General features: G+C 41.8%; 1 protein-coding gene and 1 non-coding gene across 2 annotated transcripts in view; both read right to left on the bottom strand.

The window, feature by feature from the left end:
• Positions 1-23,496, bottom strand: part of MORC1 (MORC family CW-type zinc finger 1) — a 224,168-nt gene that overhangs the window by 82,224 nt on the left and 118,448 nt on the right. Inside the window, exons 15-16 of the mRNA XM_075542961.1 lie at positions 15,321-15,426; positions 1,819-1,957 (exon numbers count right to left, since the gene is read on the bottom strand). Coding sequence (XP_075399076.1) covers positions 1,819-1,957; positions 15,321-15,426 — 245 coding nt within the window. The remainder of the gene's footprint in view (positions 1-1,818; positions 1,958-15,320; positions 15,427-23,496) is intronic.
• LOC142441830 (U2 spliceosomal RNA) lies at positions 11,306-11,496 on the bottom strand. Its single transcript, XR_012783149.1, has one exon. It is a non-coding gene; the product is annotated as a U2 spliceosomal RNA (small nuclear RNA).

Raw genomic sequence — 23,496 nt, 5'->3', positions numbered from 1 at the left:
CTGAACCCTTAATAGTTTATAAATTATTATTTTATCTTATCTTACACTGCCCGACGTCTCCCCTCACCCATCTTCCTGTTGCCCGTCCCCCAGAGAGGAGGTTACACGTAGATCCCCGAGATCGGTTCTCCCTTTCTACGCCCCCTTCCCTCCCGGTGTCGCCACTCTGACCGCTGGTCCTGAGGGGTTCATCCGTCCTAGATTCCCTGTGCCTCCAGATCCCTACTGCACCGCTGTACATCCTCTGGTCTAACCAGGTCCGCAAGGCAGAATTGGGATCATGATAATTGGGGGGGAGGAAGTGTTCAAGAACTAGAGGAAGGTTTTGAGTTTCATTGTTGCTACACTGAACCCTTTGTGGCCCATCTCCTCCTCACTACCCCTCTGGAAGGGGTGTTCAGCTGTCTACAGATGGGCATTGGGTCCCCATGACACATTCCCCTAGGCTCACGTTTTTTAAAAGAACAACTTTTTAACTGAAAAAGTCTGCTGTTAGAGAAAAAGACTCATGAAATAGAAAGAGTGTAAACTTTGCAGTCATGCAGATCTGATTTCCAATCTGGGCCATGTGACCTGGAACAGACTGGCTGGTCTCCACAGAGCTACAGGCTCATCTGTAGAATCAAAATACATTTCCCTGAGCCACCCAGTTAGGTCTGTGTAGATATGAAGGAGCTTCAAACTCTTTATGGAAAAGAGATGAACTTGAGAGATAATGGGATTTCCCAAGAAACTTCTGAAGCCCCTTCTTATATTTGCATTCAGGACCAGCCTGAGTGGAAAAGTCCCACCTTCGCCACTTAATGCACAGTAAGGATCTACAGAAGTCCAATCCCTGCCTAGAAATGGATCCTGTCTTCAGCTTCACCCAGCTCCTTCCTCATGACCCAAGTGGTATCCTCTTTGACACTAGCCACCCAGGGCCGCACTGGATCGCACAAGTTCAAAGGACATCCCATGCAGTGCATCTCTCTGCCTCTAGCTACCTGGTGTTAGACATAGTTCTTCCATGTGCAAAAGAGGCTAACTTCATGCTAATTCACGCTAATAGGCTAATGAACACTAACGGCATGCTTCGAGAGCTCCATCTGATATTCAATCATCTGCCTTGTTGGCCACACATTTGGGGCTGACTTCCCATTAAATCCTCTGAGTGCTGCACCCAAGCTGGAGAGTCCACCCACACCCTCACCTTCTGGCCTCCTAACACTTATGACCCATGTGCGGTTGAGTAACTCACTGGATTCCTCAGGGAATCCACAAAGCGTGTATTCACACACACTTACTTTACATAACCAGAAAGGACACAGAGCAAAGCCAGGCAGGTTTCCCAGTTTGAAGCTCCCTGTCCCTAGGCTGAGTACAACCTCCTCCAGTGGAATTGATGTCTTTCAACAACCAAAAGGTCCATGGCCTTTTTTGGCCTCCTTACAGCATGTGTGGTTCATTGAAGCATACTCCTTCATCTTCCAGAAGTTGGATGAACAGGTAGTCTTTGTGGCCTGGCTAGTCCCTAATCATTTGCACAAATCCTCCAGTGAAATCAGACAGCGTTAGAAAACAAAGTTACCTTACCCAAGAAATCCCAAGGATTATTTCTCAGAACCAAAGAAAAACTGTCAGCTTACTGTAGTTGCTACACAGCTACAGTACTTTATTAAAAATAAGATAAAATATCTGCTTCCACCTTTGTATCCATGGAGCACCTGTCCTCACCTCTAGTGTTGAGGTCAAGAATATTTAAAGCAGGTAAGCCATATGTAGTCCACAGTTCAAGAGTTGGGTTAAAGTTTGGAAAAAATATTAGTAACAACTCACCTGTGGCTGTTGTTCTGTCGGTTTGTTCTGGTACTTATGGACCAACTGCCTAAGGTGCTTCTCTTTTTCAGTTTTTGAGGGCAATGCTGTGCTCATGGTGCCCAGGGGGATGGAAGGTAGCCTTTCCTTCTGATGACAACTTCACAATCAAAACATGGAAGATGCAATGTGTCAGGAAGAAATATAAAATGATTTAGTGTCTGCAAGAGATGATTAACTTCTATAAGGAGTTACTTGTTGGGTGTTATGTACAAAAGGGAAGCACAATGGAAGAGCACGCCAGCGATGACTTCAGGTGGTGCCTGGCCTCAGATCTCCAGTGCATATGGACAAGAGTTTAATGGAAAATAAAACTTGTAGGATAGCATTTATTTATGAGGCTAAAACAGTATTAGTTATTTCATTAATGTTTCATTTAGACTTTATTATCATGAAACTTGGTTGGGTTTTGGCAAATATATGATTTCTAGATAATTGATACTTCATTAAGTGTTAAATATTCTTCCCCCCCCAAAATGGAATAGAAATCTATATTGTTGTTGGGAATTCGATCAACAATCCACTTAACTGCAATTCCCAAATGGTGATGTTCCAGAGTACTAACCAAAAGGCAGTTCATATCTGCCCTGCAGTGTCCTGGAAGAACAAAAACAAAAACCACACTCACTGACATCGAGGTGATGGTCACTGACATTGACCCTGTGAGTTCTACAGGGGCCACGGTAGAACTGCCCTTGTGGGTTTCCAAGATGGTAGCTCTTTATGGGTTACAGTCTTTCTCCCTCAGAGAGGCTGGTGGTTTCAAACTACTGACCTTTGGGATCACAGCCCAACTTGTAACCAGGTCTCCGAGGCAGATCAGAAGGAAGACCTGGTCATTTCTTTACAGAAGATCACAGCCTAGGAAACCCTATGGAGTACAGTTGTCAGCACATGTAGGGTTGCCATGAGAAACCTGTATGTCTCTCTCAAATAAATAAAATAATTCTGTTTCTAAAGCAGTACAAACTGACCGCATGAATCCTTTGCTTGATGACTCGGGATCATTGTGAAAATGGGTGACTATCATGCCTGGGGGTACGACTGGTGATGGCCATACAGGTCCTTCATCAAAAAGGCCAGTGACCAAGATGGCTACATCTTTTCCAAGCTTCTTTCAGCTCCTAATGTATCTGTAGCAGTTTCTCTACTTCTCGCCTCAATTATATGCTGTTTCTTATCACCAGTGGGTGAATGACGGTATGAAAATACAAATAAACACTCAATAGTCTATGTATAAAGGGCTTCCTTCCCTGGTTACAAAAAAGAAGTAATGAATTTCATGACATGGTTCAGGTCACCCCAACCCGTTTTTGTCCCCTTTGTACTTTTGGTCTCATGGCTACAGTCTGGGGAGCAGAGTTAGCCAAACTGTTGGAAAGCTGAAATGTATCATTCACCTTGGTCTGGAAGGTTGACATGAATATGAAATATGCATATCTTTAGTTCAGGGCATGTCTGAGACTGCAAGTTCGTGGGACAAAATGTTGACGTCAGATCTTAGAGCATGCTGTAAGACAGTGGTTTTTAACCTTCTGAATGCCGTGGCCCTTCCCCAACCATAAAATTATTTCGTTGCTACTTCATAACTGTCATTTTGCTACTGTTATGAATCGGGCGACCCCTGTGAAAGGATTGTCTGACACCCCCAAAGGGGTCGCGGACCCATGGGTTGAGAACCGCTGCTCTAGGATGACATCATCACCAACAGTGGCTGTCAACTTGACCTTGACTCCTGGTGACCCCATGGGTGCTAGAACAGAACTGTGTTCCACGGGGTTTTTCAAGAGATCATATTTTAGAAACATTTCTACGGGCTTTTGTCCAAGGTGCTTCTAGGTGGGTTTCAAACCCCCAATCTTCCAGAGAGCATCTGGACACTTACCACTCTCATTGCACTCACACTGCCACTATCAAGAGACTCTGCTTTAGGATAAGACGTTCCACTTGGACACCATAAAGAACAGGGACAGATTTCTTGGAAAATAAATGTGTTGTATTCAGAGAGAGGGGGTTAAGAATTGAGAAGGCTTTATCTCATCTGAAACAGAGAGGGAATGTTGAAGCAGATCAAACCCACTATTTCTCTGATTTTTCAGAGCTAAGAATATATTTTTCTTGCTCTTAACCCACAAAGAAGAGTAAATAACTACAATACAATTCAATTACTACTGTGGAAAATACTTATTTCTACCCAAACATGCTTTTTGCTATTGTTGTTATTTTTCAAAGAAAGATTCCAGATAAACAAATTCAGAGCACAACTACTACAGAGACAAGTCAACCACAGGGTTCACTTGAAGACGTCATGGGTGGCGCCTGCATAGGTTTGTTTCATTTTAGAAAAAAAAATTGAGGCACTTAGGTTTTTATTAAGGGAAGAGAAACTCAAGGATTTTTATTAACAATAAATCCATTCAATTGTCTTCATTTAAGAGTTTGGGAAGTGCACTGCATTTTAATATGTAAAAATGTAGCCTTTTAAAAAAATCCTTTGCAAACTCCAGACATTTCTGGTTCAGTAAAATGATAAGGTATCATTTTATATTATTTGACACATAGGTGAATGCACAACATTAAAGTAATGGAAACATGCTGAGATGTATTTCTTAGGTGGTGGTGGTTAAGTGCCCTCCAGTATGTTCTAACCTACAGTGGCAACATCAAAACGTTGCCTGCTTTGTTCCTGTCCCTATAATTATTTCTATATTTGCGTCCATTGTTGGAGCCACCTTGTCAGTTCATCTCCCGAGACTCTACCTCTTTGTCACTGTCCTTCTGCTCTATCAAGTCTGATATGCTCTTCCAGGGACTGATCTCTCCTCATAAGACGCCCTAAGGACACGAGACCAAGCCTCACCGTCATTGCTCCTAAGGAGTAGTCTGGCTGTACATCTTCCGAAATAGATTCATTTATTTTTTTAACGGTCTTTTAATGATACTTCAATATCTTTTGCCAGCACCATATTCCAAATTTCCATAATATTAGCGATTGAATGTGGTGAATGTACCACAGACTGCCGGGAGGAGACATATGCATCTGTCTTGAAAAACATATGACCAGAGTGCTCCTTAGAAGCAAGGATGGAAAGACTTTGTCTTTCATCTTTTAGACATATTGTCAGGAGAAACCAGTCCCTGGAAAAGGACAGAGGAACAGATTACAAGGATATATATATAATATATACATACATATATACATACACATATATATACACACACATATATATATAACCTCCTCCCTAGGGGACGGACAGTGGAGAAGTGGGTGAAGGGAGATGTCGGATGGTGTAAGATATGACAACATAATAATAATTTATAAAGTATCAAGGGTTCATGGGGGAGGGGGAGCAGAGAGGGAGGGGGGAAATGAGGAGCTGATACCAAGGGCTCAAGTAGAAGGCAAATGTTTGAGGATGATGAGGGAAACAAATGTACAAAAGTGCTTGACACAATGGATGAATGTATGGATGATGATAAGAGTTGTACGAGGCCCCAATAAAATAATTTAAAAAGTGGGGCATAGGGGAAAAGCTACTATATACATACATTCCTGAGGTGAGGTCCAGGTATTCTGTCACGGGCCAAACCCAATCCAGGGATACATATAGCAGCCAACTAAATAGGAGGGGGAAAGAAAGAGGGCGAAAAAAGGCATGGGGGGGGGGAGCAGGAAACTAACCCACCCAAGGGGAGGGTATTGTTTATATCTCCACAGGAGAGAAAGAGAGAGATCTGACTTCAACCTGATGTGCCAAGACTTGAATACAACATACCGGCATGTACCAGGGAACCAATAGAGAGGTTTGTGGTGCCAGCCCCAATCCCGACTATGTGGACACCCCACCCTCCCAGAAGAATACACCTCAGAGGACAGCACTGAAGCTACAGCTTTGGGAAAGGAGCACATCTGATTAGAGCGCACAGGAGAAGCAAAGAGGGATGGAGAGGGAGGGGAACACATCCTGGCCCAGCAAGCCCTGAGAATGACATTCCTGCTCAGAGCAGGCAATGTACAGAGGACCATAGGGCCAGCCCCACCATGAGACATGACATCCCTCACTGAACCGTAGCACTACGGGGGACAACACTGGAGACACAGTGCCTAATCTGACCCCATCACACAGGAGTGAAACACTAAGGGAATGCAACGGAGGAGTGAGGGGAGCAGTGATGAAATCCTGGGGAATACTAAAAATAGACTTGGGAGACAGAGTGTGGCACCCCATCAGACTCGACTGGAAAACACACTTAAAGGACAAAAAAACAGACCTTAAACTATTTATAGGCTTTTCCACTTTTGTCAGTGGCTTTTTGTTGTTGTTATTTTGGGTTTTTTTAGTTGTTATTATTTTATTGGTTTTGACTTCTTTTGTTGTTTTGCTTAGCTTTGCCTGGTGTTTGCACTTATTAATGTCTCTGCATATCTATCTAGATAAGACACGCAGGATGAACAATTTGGAGATGAAAAGAACAGGACCAGTGGTTCTGGGGGTACAGGAGAAGGGGAGGTGGGGGCAAGGAAGGGGTGGGGGGAACCAACTCCGAGACAAGAAAACAAGTTAGCTAAAATCAATGGAGAGAAGGGCATAGGATGCCTAGTGGGGTTTAATCAAGGGCAATGTAGCAGCGGGGAATTACTAAACCCAAATGAAGTCCAAACATGATGGTGGGACAAGAGGAAAGTAAAAGAAATAGAGGAAAGAGCTAAGAGGCAAAGGACATTTATGGAGTTCTAAATACAGGCTATGTAAATATATTTTTATATAACGAGAGGGGAATATATATATATATATATATAATTGTTTGCAGATGGACATTGGGCCTCGACGCAAATACTCCCTCAACACAAGAACACTTTATTCTAATAATCCGGTATTCTGAGATAGTCACCTTCCCAACAATTGCTGGAGACAAAATGGGTGCATAAGCAAATGTGGTGAAGAAAGCTGATGGTGCCTGACTATCAAAGATATAGCATCTGGGGTCTAAAGGCTTGAAGATAAGCAAGTGGCCATCTAGCTGAGAAGCAACAAAGCCCACATGGAAGAAACACACCAGCCTGTGTGATCAGGAGGTGTCAATGGGATCAGGTATCAGGCATCTAAGACCCAGAACAAAATCATACCCAATGTGAATAAGGGGGGAGGGGGCATGAAGTGTGGACCCAATGCCCATCTGTAGACAATTGGACATCCCCTCACAGAAGGGTCACAAGGAAGAGATGAGCCAGTCAGGGTGCAGTATAGAACTGATGAAACACACAACTTTCCTCTAATTCTTTAATGCTTCTCCCCCGCCCCCCACTGTCATGACCTCAATTCTACTTACATATAGGATTAGATCAGAACATGCACACTGTTACAGATAAGGGCGGGAAACACAGGGAATCCAGGATAGATAAACCCCTCAGGGTCAATAATGAGAATAGAGATACCAGGAGGATAAGGGGAAGGTAGGAGGAGAAAAGAGGAATTGATCACAAGGATCAACATATAGTCCCCTCCCAGGAGGACGGACTACGGAAAAGTGGGTGAAGGGCGAGATAGGATGATGCAAGATATGAAAATAATAATCTGTAACTTATCAAGGGTTTATGAAGGAGGGAAGGCGGAAGAGGGAGGGAGGAAATGAGAGCTGATATCAAGAGCTCAAGTAGAAAGAAAATGCTTTGAAAAAATCATGGCAGCATTCATGCAAATGTGCTTGTATGGATTGTGATAGGATTGTGATAAGAGATGTAAGAGCCCCAAATAAAAGTATTAAACTAAAAAAAAAAAGAAAACATAGCTTGGGTCAGGTACACCTTATCCTCAAAGTGATATTCTTGCTCTTCAACATTTTTAAGACATCTTGAGCAACTAGTCCAAGGACTACTCTTATTCAACAATATATCCCAAATATGTGAAATGAAAACTTGCCACCCTCACTTCTAAGGCACATTCTGTTTGTACATATTCCAAGAGAGATATGCCCATTCTTCTGGCAGTCCATGGTATATGTGATTTATTTATTTTTGCAAACATCATTATGGAAAAGCATCAATTCATCTTTACTAGAATTCACTGTCCAGCTTTCACATATATATATGAGGTGACTGGAGATACTATGGCTTGGGGTAAGTTCATGTTAGTCCCTAGAGTGACATTTTTGCTTTTTAACACTTTAAAGAGGTCTTTTGCTTGCAATATATTATTTGATTTTTTGACTACTGCTTCCAGGGGTGAGCATGGGTTCCATTGGCAACTTCACTTATTTCTACACTTATGATGGTGTTGCTTTTGGGGACCAGCTTTCTTAAATAATTCATTATCACGCTGTTCTGTTCAGACACTGTCTTTTGAGCTGTGGATGAGTCCTGCATGAGCACAATAAAGTGTTCTGGAGTCCTAGTCCTTTGCAATGTTCTGCCCAATTGGTTATTATCCTTACAGTTGACTTCCTTTGCATAGTCAAGAGAGTGTTAGCCTTTGATAGGATGCTCTGCTTTCAGCCAAGATACACCTAACATCAGCAGTGATATCCCTCTTCTGCATTCTCCTTTACTTTTCCACTCATGAACTTGTTTGAATTTTTCTCCACTTCAACTTAAACTTGCATAGGAGCTACTGATGATCTGTTCCACAGTTGGTTCCTAGCCTGATACTGATCGACTAGTCGTGATACTGATCAACTCCATATTTCTTTCCACAAATGTAGTCACTTTGATTCTTGTGCATTCTATAATTGCAATTTACATGATTAAAAATGTCTTTGCATTAATAACTCCATTGTCTTGTAAAATTCTATCATGTGGTCTCCAGCTTATGTTTTTATTACCAGGGCCATATTGTCCAACCACTGATCATTTTCCTTTATTTCCAACTTTCACATTCCAATCACCAGTAATTATCAATGCATCTTGATTTTGTGTTTGTCAAATATAAGATAACAGAAGCCGGGGGAAATCTTCAATTTCTTCATCGTTGGCATTAGTGGATACAAATTCAAGCAATAGTCATATTAACTGGGAGAAAGTTCTCAGAATGATGGTTAAATTTCTATGTGTGAGGAGGCTAGTACTGTTTCCTGAATCTCGTTACATAGACATTGTTCATTCAAACGTTGCTTAGTGGGACAAATTCTGTTTAGTGGGATCAGTACAACAAAGGCAGTTTTCATTCCATCGTGCTGTCCCTTTGCTGATGAAATGGTACCTACTGGAGAACGACATTTTCCTTCTCGTGATTTCAACTTACTACTTCCATATGATTTTATCCAAATTCAATATGTGTGCCAGTTCTGCATCGCGATTATCTATATCAAAGCATATTTTGAAGATATGCACTGCCTACTCTCACCATGTTAAATCAGAGGACTGATCAAAATCATCAAATCAATTTCCCTTCTGCTGGAGCTTATCCACATGAGAGTCAATCATGCCCAGTGAAGGAGATACCAACGAGCTATTGATAAACACCCTTATAATCAAGTGTTTCTTTATATCTCACCCAAATCTCTTGCTGCCATCTGCTTATTTCTCCCCATATTCTTTTCAGTAAAAATAAAATACAGATGGCCAGTAGTATGGTAGTATATTTAAAGAACCAAGGACTTAAGCAAATTATAAATATCAGAAGAGTTTGCATTTTAGGCTTTGAAACTCCATCAATTTCCTGTCACCAAGGCTAAAATTATCTTGTCTCTCATCACGAGTGGCCTCATTTTGATATGTAAAAGAAATAGAGCAAGGCAGCTTTGAAACTAATTTCACAATGCCCTGGGATGGCATCGTCACCTTTCCGCCAGCAGGGAATGAAAGCAGGTCAGTTTGAGGGAAATGGTAAGTTGAGGAAAAGGGAGGCTGTCATGGTCTGTATGCCAGGTCTCAGTCTGAAAATGCAAAAGACTAATCTATAAAATCCTCAGTATATAATTATCCCTGTGGACAGTGCCCTACATTCTGGGTGGTCATAATTAAAGGGGCCCTGTAATCAGGAGATTTCAGTAGATTGCCTTTAGATGAGACCCAGCTAGACCTAGAGAAGCTACGTCAAGGGGTTATTATAACTCCACATATAGAGAAAAAAATGAAATTAAAAAGGTCTTATCCTTTGCCCAAGGTTTCATACCTACTGGAGCCAGGAGTCACAGGCAGGCAGTCTGGTGCAGTTTGAACCCTAAACATCATCCTCCACACCGTCTGACATGGTTCTAGCTTGTACCCAGTGATCAATAGTAATGGCTATTTTTAATATTGAAACTGCACCTACACTCTGTTTCTGTTTGCATGGTATTTCTTTTTTCCCCTTGTTTCACTCCTTTGTTTTTTAATGACTGTTAGATATATTCACCAGAAGATAGGTAGCAGCATAGTAATGTAACATGTCCAAAGCGGAGTTCATTGTCCTTCCCACTCAGCCCCCTTTCTCCCAGTCCTGAAAATCTGTAGAATGCATTTCTTGCTATTGTAGCCACCCAAACATTTACATTGAAGCATGTTGATCCCCCGCTTGACTCCTAATTTAATCAAAAATTTCTAATATATAATCTTTCCTCTTCCATTTCCAAGGCCTTCTTCGGATCCTTGCTATCTTTCAGCTGTACAATGACCACATTTTCTCTTTCAGTCATCTGCCCACATTCCCTTCTACCTTTCCTAGTTCCCAAGATTATGTTCTTTATTTTTTTAATAATTTTATTGGGGACTCATACATACATTGTGTCAAGAACATATGTACATTTGTTGCAATCATTATTCTCAAAACATTTGCCTTCTACTTGAGCCCTTAATATCTGCTGCTCATTTCCCCCCATCCCTCCCCACTGCCCACCTCATGAATCCTTCATCATTCATAAATTACTATTATTTTGTCATATATTACACTGTCCGACATCTCCCCCCACCTTTTTCTCTGCTGTCCATCCCCCCATGGAGGAGGCTATATGTAGATTCTTGTAATCAGTTCCCCCTTTCTACCCCACCTTCTCCCCTCCCTCCAGGCATCGCCACTCTCACCACTGGTCCTGAAGGAGTCATCTGTCCTGGATTCCCTGTGTTTCCAGTTGCTATCTGTACCTATGTACATCCTCTGGTTTAGCCAGATTTGTAAGGTAGAATTGGGATTATGATGGGGGTGGGTGGAGGAAGCATTTAAGAACTAGAGGAAAGTTTTATGTTTCATCGTTGCTACCCTGCACCCTGACTGGTTCATCTCCTCCCCACAACCTTTCAGTAAGGGGTGTCTGGTTGGCTACCAATGGGCTTTGAGTCTACACTCTGCACTCACCACATTTTCAAAGATATGCTTTTTTGTTCCTTGATGCTTGATACTTGATCCCTTCGACATCTCGTGGTCACATAGGCTGGTGTGTTTATTCCATGTGGGCTTTGTTGCTTCTGAACTAGATGGTCACTTGTTTATCTTTGAGCTTTTAAGACCCCAGACACTATATCTTTTTTTTTTTTTTTTGGTGCACTGTTCCTGGAAGTACTGCAATACCAGGTCGATGCATGGAGTGGACGGAGCAAGCTCCTATTCCATCTCCTAATTCCAAAAATCCATTTAATATATTGTCCTCGGATAGAGGACATATCAGATATTAAACTGATAAGAACAGATACTACACTTGATCTTAGCCAAAAGGCCGAGAAGCGATGACACTATATCTTTTGATAGCTGGGCACCATTAGCTTTCTTCACCACATTTGCTTATGCACACGTTTGTCTTCAGTGATCGTATCAGGAAGGTGGGCACCCACTGATATGATTTTTAGTTCTTTGATGTCTGATAACTGGTCCCTTCTACACCTCATGGTCAGCCAAGCTGGTGTGCTTCTTCCATGTGGGCTTTGATGCTTCTCAGCTAGATGGCCTCCTGTTTATCTTCAAGCCTTTAAGACCCCAGACGTTATATCTTTTGATAGGCAGGCACCGTCAGCTTTCTTCACCACATTTGCTTATGCACACATTTTTCTTCAGCAATCGTGTCAGGAAGGTGTGCATCCTGGAATGCCAATTTAATGGAACAAAGTGTTCTTGCATTGAGTAAAGTGCTTGAGTGGAGGGCCAATGTCCATTTGCAAGGTATTTCTATTCCAAATCCAAAACCCACTGACACTGAGTTGATTTCAACTCAGAGAAACTCTAGAAGGATATAGTGGGACTGCTCCTTCAGGTTTCTGAGATGATAAATCTTTACAGGAGCACACAGCCTCATCGTTCTCCCACAGAGTGGTTGGTGTGCTTGAACTGCTATCCCTGCAACTAGCAAACTGAGGCTTAAACCAATGCATCACCAGAACTCCTCATTTTAATTCCAAGTTAGGTCATAATCCGTTTAGGAGTACATAGGTCTCAGCTCATGGTTTCATAAGCAAGTTTCTTGAACCCTTTGAGGCCCTAAGTCTCTTGTCTCTATAATGAAAATGCCCAGCTGGAAGGATGTCTTTTCCTCGTGTTCTATGGAGTCCTAGGCGATTTGCAGAAAGTAGAGAACAGAGGGAGGGAGTGCACACCTCTGATGCCCAGATTTCCAGCCACCACTTCAACCAGGACATTTCCGCCTTGCTCGGTTTTGTTTATTCAAGTTTTGAGAGAAATTTTATTTAAAAACAACAATAAAAACAAAAGGAATCAAGTGGGAAGGAGTTTGAAAACATCGCTGAACCATGTAAACTCTCCGCACCCTTCAACCTCTGATATGTTTCTTCAGTCTCTAAAGATAATCAACCCTGCGCCTCAGTAGAAGAGGTTTCAGCAGCCATTTCTTTTTTTCCTTTTTGTAATTTAAATCATTTTACTGGGGTCTCTTGCTGATATTATAACAATCCATAATCAATTATATCAAGCAAACTTGTACATATGTTGCCATCATCATTTTCAAAACACTTTCAACTTGAACTCTTATGATCAGCTCCTCTTTGCCCCTCTGTCCCCTACTCTCCCACCCTCATGAACCCTTGATAAATCATATATATATTCATATCTTACACTGTCTGCTGTATCCCTTCACCCATGTTTCTGCTGTCCATCCCCCTCAGGGGCGAGAGTGTAGTGGTTTATACATCCATCGTGGCTCTTGTTTCCCCCCTTTTCCTCTCTGTCCCCCACCCACTTCCTACCCACATGATGCCACTATTCCCATTACACTCTGAGGGGGTTATCTGTCCTGGTTTCCATGTGTCGGAAGCTCTTAACTGTACCAATGTACATATTCCAATCTAGCATGGTTTGTGAGGTAGAACTGAAGCCATGATGCGGTGGGGATGGGGGGACATTAAAGAACCAGAGAAATGCTGTGTTTCGTTGGTGATAAACTGCACACTGGATCAAACGTCCCTTCTGTGTGACCCTTCTATGAGGGGATGTCCAATTGTCTATAGCTGGGCTTTGGGTCTCCACTCTGACCCCTCTCGTTCCCATTAATATAATTGTTTGGTTTGGTCTTCTGATATTTGATCCTGTGGATACCTTGTGATCACCTGGTGTGCTTCTCCCATGTGGGTATATCTGCTTCCCTGTTAGATGACTGCTTTTTAACTTCCAGCCTTTATGACCTTATGACCCCAGGTGCTATATCATTTAACATCCAGGCACCATTAGCTTTCTTCACCACATTTGCTTATGCAACCATTTTGGCTTAAGTGATCAAGGCAGGAAGCTGAATATCACACAATGCCAGGTTATTCAAAACTAAGGGTTTTGTGTTGAGGGGAAACTTATGTAGAGGCCCAAAGTCTGTCTGATACCTTAATACTTTTAACATATAAATATGTGTACACAGACCAATACCCCTATCTTTATATATTAATACATTTATATATGTACATGCTTATCTTTATACCTCTCTATATAGCTTTTGCCTCTAAGTTCTTTCCTCTATTTACTTTTACTTTCCTTCTGCCCCACTATCATGTTCTCCCTTCGATGGGCTCTCAGCAATTCCTCTTGGTTACATTACAACTGATCCAACCCCACTACGCCTTCTACACCCTCCTCACCATTGATCCCTTTGTGTTCCCTTGTCCCTGAGTTTGTTGGCCTCCCGTTCCCTTCCCCTGTCTCCTCCTCTCCCATGCCCCCCCCCCCCCGCTGGAACCTTCCATTCTGTTGCTTTCTCCTTGGGGTTGTTTATCCTGCCTATCTTATATAGATAGATATATTAAAATGTAAATTAAAATAATAATAATAATGGGGAGGGAGACTATAAATAGTTTCAGGTCTGTCAGCTGACTTTTATGAATGTCTTCTAACTGGGTCTGATGAGGTGCCCAGTACGGCCCCTCGTGTCAGAAGTCTCTCTTTGGGATTTCCCAGGGACTTTGGACCTTGCTCCATTTGCAGTTCTGCTGTGCTCCCTCTTATGGTTTGGCCTGCTTTGTGGGGAGGGTGTGTGTGTCAGACAGGACACATTTCCCGCACTGTGTCTCCAGTGTTGTCCCTGTAGCACTGTGAGCCAGCAAGGGGACCTTGTTTCTCATGTTGGGGCTAGCCCTAAAGTCCTCTTCTGTGCATGGGCTGCTGCTCCAAGCAGGGATGTCCTCCTCAAGGGTTGGTGGACCAGGATGAATGAAGTTCTCACGTTCATTCGTGTCTGTCTGTCTCTCTCCTTCCCTCTTAGTTTGCTCCCATGTGGTCAGGACAGAGCAGCCACTCTCCCCAGCCTCTATCTCCAGTGCTGTCCTTTATAGTGCATTCTTCTAGGGAGCGCATCAATATAACTCGGACTGGGGCCGGCCCCACAGTCCTCTCCGATAATGGGCTTCAGCAGCAATTTCTTAATGTATTCTTAACCACCAGCCCCTCTTTATCTTGCTGCTTTTTCCAGGACTAGATAAAAATAACCAAACAGGAGTTATTACCCTAACGTCTATATCAGCAATATTGATCCACCTATCCAGGTTGAAATGCCCTAAAGGAATCCAGGGGGCTGCAGGGGGTCGAGGGGGGGTGTTCTGCTTGACTCAGGGATGCCTTTGTTAAAGCATGTATTAAATCTTTTGCCCCCAGGGAAAGCATATTAGTTCAAAAGGGCTTGAAACAATGTTGACATCTATCAATATTTAATTGGTCTTTTTCCTGTTTTAGACCTGTACTTCTTCCTCCAAGAGCACAAAACAATGAAATCAATATATGACTTAAATGGGAAGACCACATGGTCTAACAGTGTAATGTCTCTGGGAACACTCTCGGTGCGACACTCCTGTACAGTAAGGACATATGAGTGTGTGTAAAAATGAACTGAAGTCACAACTCTTAGACACCAGGTTGTGACAGTACAGAGTTTTTATATCCCAATGTCTACAAATACACCAAGACTACTTTTATCTTGTTGGAATAAAACACACTCATGAAGTCTCTTTCTTCACGTGGCAAGAGCCTAGAAAGTATTTGAAGAGATGGCAGCACCTAAGCTAAAATCTATTTATAGCTGATATTTTCTAGCGGACAAAGGATTTTAGAAAACTCTGTTAAATCTACCTGTTTTCCAGGGGGTTGGGATTATTAGCACAAATCCAAATGTCAAGGAAATCCTTTTCCTGGTAATTAGCAGAGGAAGGTAAGACTCTCCATTTGAGGCAAAGATCTGTAAATTAAAAAAAATGACACATGAAAGAGACCACAGTCCGGAAGGAATCTATCATATTAACATATTAGCTTGCATATACTCCCAGTGTAAGGCGAGCTCTGGATCCACACAAGCGAAGCTTCACTCACATACCATTATAATTAATGATGCAACTATCGCTGTGAGCTCCTTAAAATAAATAAGAGTAGTAGCAATAACTACTACCATTGGAGTTTATGTCCCCTTTAGTTGGTTTCTGCTACTTTTAGGCCAAAAAATAAAAGCCCTTTAACTAATAAATCTCTCACTACCTTTTCTAAGCCACATTAAGATCTTCGATGACTTGAATCTAACATTTTCTCTAAATCTAGTTTACATCTGCTGAGAGCACCACTTTTTGTTTCTAACCACAAAAGTAAAAAGTAAAATCAAGGTATCTGAACTATTTATCCCTTTCCTGTTCTGTGCTGTTTCCTCATTGTATCCTACTCTCTAGCTTACAGTTTCTGAATGATTTGTCCTCTTGCTTCTAGGACTTGGACTTGCCTTAGGAGTAGAGCAGGTTGCTTTCTCCAGACTGTACTTAATTATTTCTCACCCAGACATAGTTTCATCCAAGAGTGAATACAATGGGGTTGACATGGGGCTTGAGAATCTGAACTGGAGACTCCATCAGCTTTGACTTTGAATCTTAGCTCCATCACTTAAATTTTCTATACTCTAGGGCAAATTACTTAATGTATCTACGTTTCAGAATCCTCCACTGCCACTGAGTCGATTCTGACTCATAGTTACCCTGTATAATATAGGGTATAATATAGTATAATTGTATAATATAATAGTTTATACTATTGTAAATATTCATGGAACCAGACAACCTCATTCTTGTCCTATGGAGTGACTGCTGAGTTTGAACGACTTGATCTTGCAGTTTCAGCATCTAACGCACATCACCAATTATTTGTAAAACAGGGATTAATAATAGCGCTTAGGAATAAATCCCTAGGTGATGAAGATGGTTAGCATGCTCAGCTGCTATGAGAAATCCTGGGCTAGGATCCACACAGACATGTCTCAGGACACAAGCCTAGTGATCTAGTTCTGAAAAATCAACCATGGAAAACCTCACAGCGTACAATTCCACATGATACACAGGAGGGCAATAGAAGTCAGACCAAGTCCCTGGCAACTGCTTACCATAACCTCAAAGAATTTCTTTAAGGATTAAATGACAAATTAATATTAATGATGATGATGATGACAAACCAACAGGGAAAGGCAGTACTTTTAGCACTTAGTAAATTTTACACTTATTCATGAATTTTATTTAGTACAAAATTATAGCTACCTACAAGTACTGGTCTTATATTATGAAAGAAGAAACAGAGGCTAAGAAAGTATAGCAATTTTTCCAATTCATAAAGCCCTCAGGTACTTGTGATTGGATTATAATATCAAAAACACAGAGGAATTGCTAGCATTCCCCTCCCCCCCGGTATACTTTGTATCAATCTGTTGACTTTTCGTTCTTACTAGATTGAAAGTCCTTTAAGGACAGGCTTATGTTCTAAACCTTTATTCTCCAAAATTTAATGAAAAAGATGGGTATTTACATATCAGATCATCAATTTTTCCATCAACGCTTAAATAAATGATCAAACCTCCCAATGGCTTGTCCTGTTTCCTCTGGGTCCCCACTTTCCCTCTTATCTTCCTCTTGTTGTGTATTATCTACAGCAGCCTCCAGTTAACACCAGTCTACCCTCTAACCTACTGCTTCCCCTTTCCTCTCTTCCAATCGCACCTCTGGTAATATCAAAGCCTGTTTCTTGGGGGTATGGAAACTATTTCTTGATTGATTTGTAATTATAACAGTGACATACAATCTTTGCCCTTTTGTTTCTGACTAACTTGACTCAGCATCATGCCCTCTACTCCCTTCATAGCATGAGGTGCTTCACTACTCCATCATTATTCTTTAATGTTGCATAACATTTGGTTGTGTGTGTCTACCGACGTTTATTTATCCATCCTTGCACCAATAAGCATTTAGGTTATTCCCGTCTTCTTGATTTTATGAATAGGGCTGAAATGAATATGGACATCCATATATCTACCTTTGTTGCTTTCTTTGTTTCTCTAGGATATTTACTAAGTATCGCTATTCCTGGGTCATATGGTAATTCTATTCCAAACTTTTTGAGAGTTCTATGGTGATAAACAGTGGTAGTACTTTTTTTTACAGTCCCACCAGTGGTGTATGATGGCTCTAATCTCTACACAATCCTTGCAGCATTTGTCCTCTTCTGCTCTTTTGAACTTCCCTATCAGTTGTGGGGAGCGGCAGGACCTCAGGGTTATTTTGATTTGCAACTCTCAGCGTTCTGGAGATTGAAAGCATTCCTGCATCTATTTTTTGGTTGCCTGGAAGACTTCAGCGAACGTTCTGTCATGCCTCTGCCTATTTTTAGATTGGAAAATTTATATTTTTCTTGTTCAGATATTAATGTTTTCTATAGTGTGTAGGATCCAATATGTCATTACTAGTTTGTTTTTTCCAACCTTGTGGGTTTTCCTTTAGTCTATAGATGAAATATTTTATCATAGGTGAAATAATTTGATGAACATGTTTCTTGTTATTAGGAGATCCCAGTCATCTATTTGCCATCTTCTCTGTGTGTGTACTTTTTGCTATGGTTAATAGTGTGTTTGCCGCAAGTGTCAGGGTGCCTAAATTTGTGTCTATTTTCCATTAATGATTTTTATAGTTCTAGGTTTTACATTTATGTCTTCAATATGCCTTGAGCTTATGTTGTATGTGATTGCTGTGAGGCACTAAGTTCCGACGCATGGAGACCCTATGTAGAACAGAGCAAACACTGGCCATTCGTGCATAATCTCCACCGTTATTCTTCCACGTGAGCCCACAGATACAGCCATGGTGCTACTCCCTTTCATTGAGGGCCTTCCTCTATTTCATTGCCCCTCTACTTTACCAAGCATGAGCTCCTTCTCCAGAACTGGCCTCTCCTGATTACATGCCACAGAGGCTCACTGTCCTTGCCTTTAAGGAACATTCTGGCTGTATTTCTTCCAGGGAAGATTTGATTGTTCTTTTGGCAGATAATGGTACTTTAAATATTCTTTGCCACCAACTTAATTCAATGCTTCCATTCTTCTTTGGTCTATGTTATTCAATGTCCAACTTTCACATGCATATGAGGCAATTGAAAATACCATACTTTGGGTCAGGTACACCTTAGTTCTCAAAGTAACTATTCATACTTTCGAGAAGTCTTGTGCAGTAGTATTACTCAATGAAATGGTCTCTCAGTGTGTGTTCTCTTAATTGCAGCTTCTATGAGCATTGATTGTGGATCCAAGTAGATAATATCCTTGAAAACTCAATCTTTTCTCCATTAATCAAGATGTTACCTATTGAACCAGTTGTGATGGTTTTGGTCTTCTTTACATTTACAATCCTTTACCTTCATCATCAAGTGCTTCAATACCACCCCAATTTCCATAAGCAAGGCTCTATCAGCTGCATGCCACAGGTTGTTAATAAGTCTTCCTCTTTGATCAAGGGCAATGTAACCAGGAGAAATTACTCAAACCCGAATGAAGGCTGAACATAATAGTGGGACAAGAGGAAAATAGAGGAAAGAGCTAGGGGGCAAAGGGCATTTAAAGAGGTCTAAATACAGGCATGTACATATGTAAATATATTTTTATATGATGATAGGGAAATAGATCTATGTACACATATTTACATGTTAAATATCAAGGTAGCAGATGGACATAGGGCCTCTACTCAAGTACTCCCTGAATGCAGGAACGCTTTGTTTTAATAACTTGGCATTTCATGATGCTCACCTTCCTGATACGATCACTGAAGACAAAGCGGGTACATAGTCAATGTAGTGGCATGAAGCAGGGGACCAGTAGAGAGGTCTGAGGGGCTGGCTGCAATTCCAACTACGTGGACAGATGCCTTTCCCCCCAGAAGAACTTACTTCAGAGGACAGCCCTGGAGCTACAGCTCAGGGAGAGGGACATGTCTGATCAGAGCACACAAGAGCAAATGAAGGGGAAGAGAGAATGGAGCACATCCTAACCCACCAAGCCTTGAGGACAATATCCCGACTCAGAGCAGTCAATGCACAGAGAGGACCATAAGGCCGGCCCCACTAAGAGACACAACATCCTTCACTGACCCATAGCCCTACAGGGACAACATTGGAGACACAGTGTGGGAATTGCACCTGATCTGACCCCACAACACTGAGGCAAAACCTAAGGGCATACAACAGAACAGCAAGGGGATCAGAGCAAGGAAGTGCCCAGGGAATACCAAATATAGACTTCAGGGCCAGGGTGTGACACCCCATCAGACTCCACCGGAAAACACTCCTAAAGGTGAACAAACAGTCCTTGAACTATTTATGGGCTTTTCTTTTCTTTTGTTGCTTTGTTTTGCTCATCTTGTTCTGGTGCATATTATTTTCTCTGCAGGTCTATCTAGATAAGATAGGCAGGATAAACAATCCTGAGGAGAAAACAGTGGGATCGATGGTTCCAAGGGGACATGAGATAGGGGGAGGTGGGAGAAAGGAAGTGGTGTTAACAAGCCCAGGGACAAGGGAATAATAAGTGATCCAAATTCAATGGCGAGGAAGGTGTGAGAGGTATGATAGGGCTTGATCGAGGCAATGTAACTGAGAGGAATTACTGAAATCCAAATGAAGGCTGAGCATGATAGTGGGACCAGAGAAAAGTAAAAATGAATAGAGGAAAGAACTAGGAGGCAAAGGGCATTTATAGAGGTCTAAATAAAGGCATGTACAAAAGTAAATATATTTTATATCATGACGGGGAAATAGATCAATATGCATATGTTTATAGGTTTAGTATTAAGGTAGCAGATGGACATTGGGCCTCCACTCAAGTACTAACTCAATGCAAGAACACTTTGTTCTATTAAACTGGCTTTCCACGATGCTCACCTTCCCGACACGATTGATGAACAAAGCAGGTGCCTAAGCAAATGTGGTGAAGAAAGCTGATGGTACCTGGCTATCAAAAGATATAGCATCTGGTGTTCTAAAGGCTTGAAGGTAAGCAAGCAGTCATCTAGCTCAGAAGCAACAAAGCCCACATGGAAGAAGCACACCAGGCTGTGTGATCACGACGTGTCAATGGGATCAGGTATCAGGCATCAAAGTACACAAAATCATATCATTTGTGAATGAGGGGGAGTGTAGAGTGGGGAACCAAAGCCCATCTGTAGGCAACTGGACATCCCCTTACAGAAGGGTCGCAAGGAGGAGACGAGCCAGTCGGGATGCAGTGTAGCAATGATGAAACACACAATTTTCTTCAAGGTCTTAAATGCTACACACACACACACACACACACACACACTATTATGATCCCAATTCTACCTTACAAATCTGGCTAGACCAGAGGATGTACACTAGTGCAAATAGGAACTGGAAACACAGGGAATCCAGGACAGATGAACCCTTCAGAACCAGTGGTGAGAGTGGTGATACTGGGAGGGAAGGTGGGTTATAAAGGGGAAACCAATTACAAGGTTCTACAAATAACCCCCTCCCTGGGGGACAGACAAGAGAAAGGTGGGTGAGGGAGGTGTCCGACAGTGGAAGACATGACAAAATAATAATTTATAAATTATCAAGTGTTCATAGGGGGGAAGGGTGAAAAACGAGGAGCTGATACCAAGGGCTTAAGTAGAAAGCAAATGTTTTGAGAATGATGATGGCAACAAATGTACAAATACGCTTGATACAATGGATGGATGAATGAATTAATTATGATAAGAGTTGTATGAGTCCCCAATAAAATGATTTTTTTAAAAGGGTGCATAGCAAATGTGGTGAAGAAAGCTGATGGTACCTGGCTATCAAAAGATATAGTATCTGGGGTCTTGAAAACTTGAAGACAAACAAGTTGTCATCTAGCTGAGAAGTAACAAGTCCACATAGAAGTAGAACAGCAGCCTGTGTGATCATGAGGTGTCGATGGGATCAGGTATCAGGCATCAAAGAACAAAAATTAATTTCCGTGTGAATGAGGGGGAGTGCAGAGTGGCCACCCAAAGCCCATCTGTAGACATTTGGACACCCTCTTACAGAAGGGTCACAAGGAAGAGACAAGCCAGTCAGGAAGCAGTATACCACCAATGAAACATGCAACTTTCCTCTAGTTCTTCAATGCTTCTTCCTCCCCTACTACCATGGCCCCAATTCTACCTTATAAATCCAGCTGGACCAGAGCATGTACATGAGTACAGACAAGAGCTGAAAACCCAGGGAATCCAGGACAGATAAACCCCTCAGGACCAATAATGAGAGTAGATACCAGGAGGGTGGAGGGTAGGTGAGGGAGAAAGGGGAAACCAATCACAATGATCTACATATAGCCCCCTCCCTGGTGGATGGACAACAGAAAAGTGGGTGAAGGGAGACCTTGGTTGGTGTAAGACTTAAAAAATAATAATAATAATTTATAAATTATCAAGGGTTTGGGAGGGAGGAAGGGATGGAGGGAGGGAGGGAGTAAAATGAGCAGCTGATACTGGGGGCTCAAGTGGAAAGAAAATGTTTTGAAAATTATGATGGCAACAGATGTCAAAATGTGCTTGACACAATGGATGGATGTATGGATTGTTTAAAGAGCCATTGAGCTGATGCTCAGTTCTTCATATAATCCAGCTCCTTTGATTATTTATTCTCCATACAGATTGAATTATTGTGAAAAAGCACAACCCGGACACACACTTTACCTGATTTTATGCCATGCTTTGCTCTGTTTGCACAACTGTTCATGTACAAGTTCCACAGGAGCACAATGAATTGTCCTGAAATTCCCATTCTCCTAAAAGGTTCTTATGATCCACACAGTTAAACGCTGTGCCATAGTCAATAAAACACAAGTAAATATCTTTCTATTATTCTCTGCTTTCCATCCAAAATGTGTTATCAGTCTCTATATCCCGTGTTCCATGTTCTCTTCTGAATCTGGCCTGAACCTCTGGCGGCTCCCTGCAACCATTATTAGATGATATTCAACCATTATTGGATGGTATTAATGGCACTGTTCTATAATTTGAGCAGTCTGTTTTGTCACCTTTCTTTGGAAGGGGTACAAATAAGATTTCTTCCAGTCAGCCAGCCAAGTCTCTGTCTTCAAAATTCCCTGGGAGTGCTTCCAATGCTTCATCAGCTTATTAAAACATTTCAATTGATATTCCATTAGTTCCTGGAGCCTTGTTTCTGGCGAATCCTTTCAGTGCAGCTTGGACCTCCTACTTCAGTACCATGGCTTCCTGCTTACACACTACCTCCTGAAATGGTGGAATGTCATTTAATTCTTATTGCTCAGCGACTGTATAATCTTTCCAACCTCTTTTGCTACTTCCTGCATCATTCAATATTTTACCCAGAGAATCTTTTAATGTTGCAACTTGAGGCTTAAATTTTTTCTTGAGTTATTTCAATTTAAGATACGCCTAGTGTGTTAGGCAGGGTTCTCTAGAGAAACAAAACCAGGATACTATGATTTTATATATATATATATATATATATATATATATATATATATATATATATATATATATATATATATATATATATATATAAAACAGCAAGAAGGGTTATAACCACTAATTGGTCCACACAGCAGTACAGAGGGCTAGGTTCAACTCACTTTTGTGGAATGGCTAATATACTGGAAGTCCTTAGACTCATGTAGGCAGCTGGGACCAAGGTCAAGGTAGTAGTCCTCCCTCAGGAAGGCAGGCTGGGTCTGCCCACAGGCAGCAAAAAGCAGGGTGAGTCAGCAACAGTCAGGAGCTTAGAAAAGCAGGCCAGGATGGGATCTCAAACTCAAGCAATGCAATGTGACAGGATCCACCACTCTGCAGCTCAAGCAATGTACACACCAGCAGTGTGGCAAAGCAAGTCTCGAAAGACCCTCGGGCTCTAGTGACACAATCCATGGCCCATGAGTTGGCTGGGTCCACAGGTGGTGTAGCACACAGGTTGAGGCACAGCATGCTGATCT

Source organism: Tenrec ecaudatus, chromosome 2 (assembly GCF_050624435.1).
Source record: "Tenrec ecaudatus isolate mTenEca1 chromosome 2, mTenEca1.hap1, whole genome shotgun sequence".
Classification (NCBI taxonomy): Eukaryota; Metazoa; Chordata; class Mammalia; order Afrosoricida; family Tenrecidae; genus Tenrec; species Tenrec ecaudatus.
This window is presented reverse-complemented; position numbering and strand designations above follow the sequence as displayed.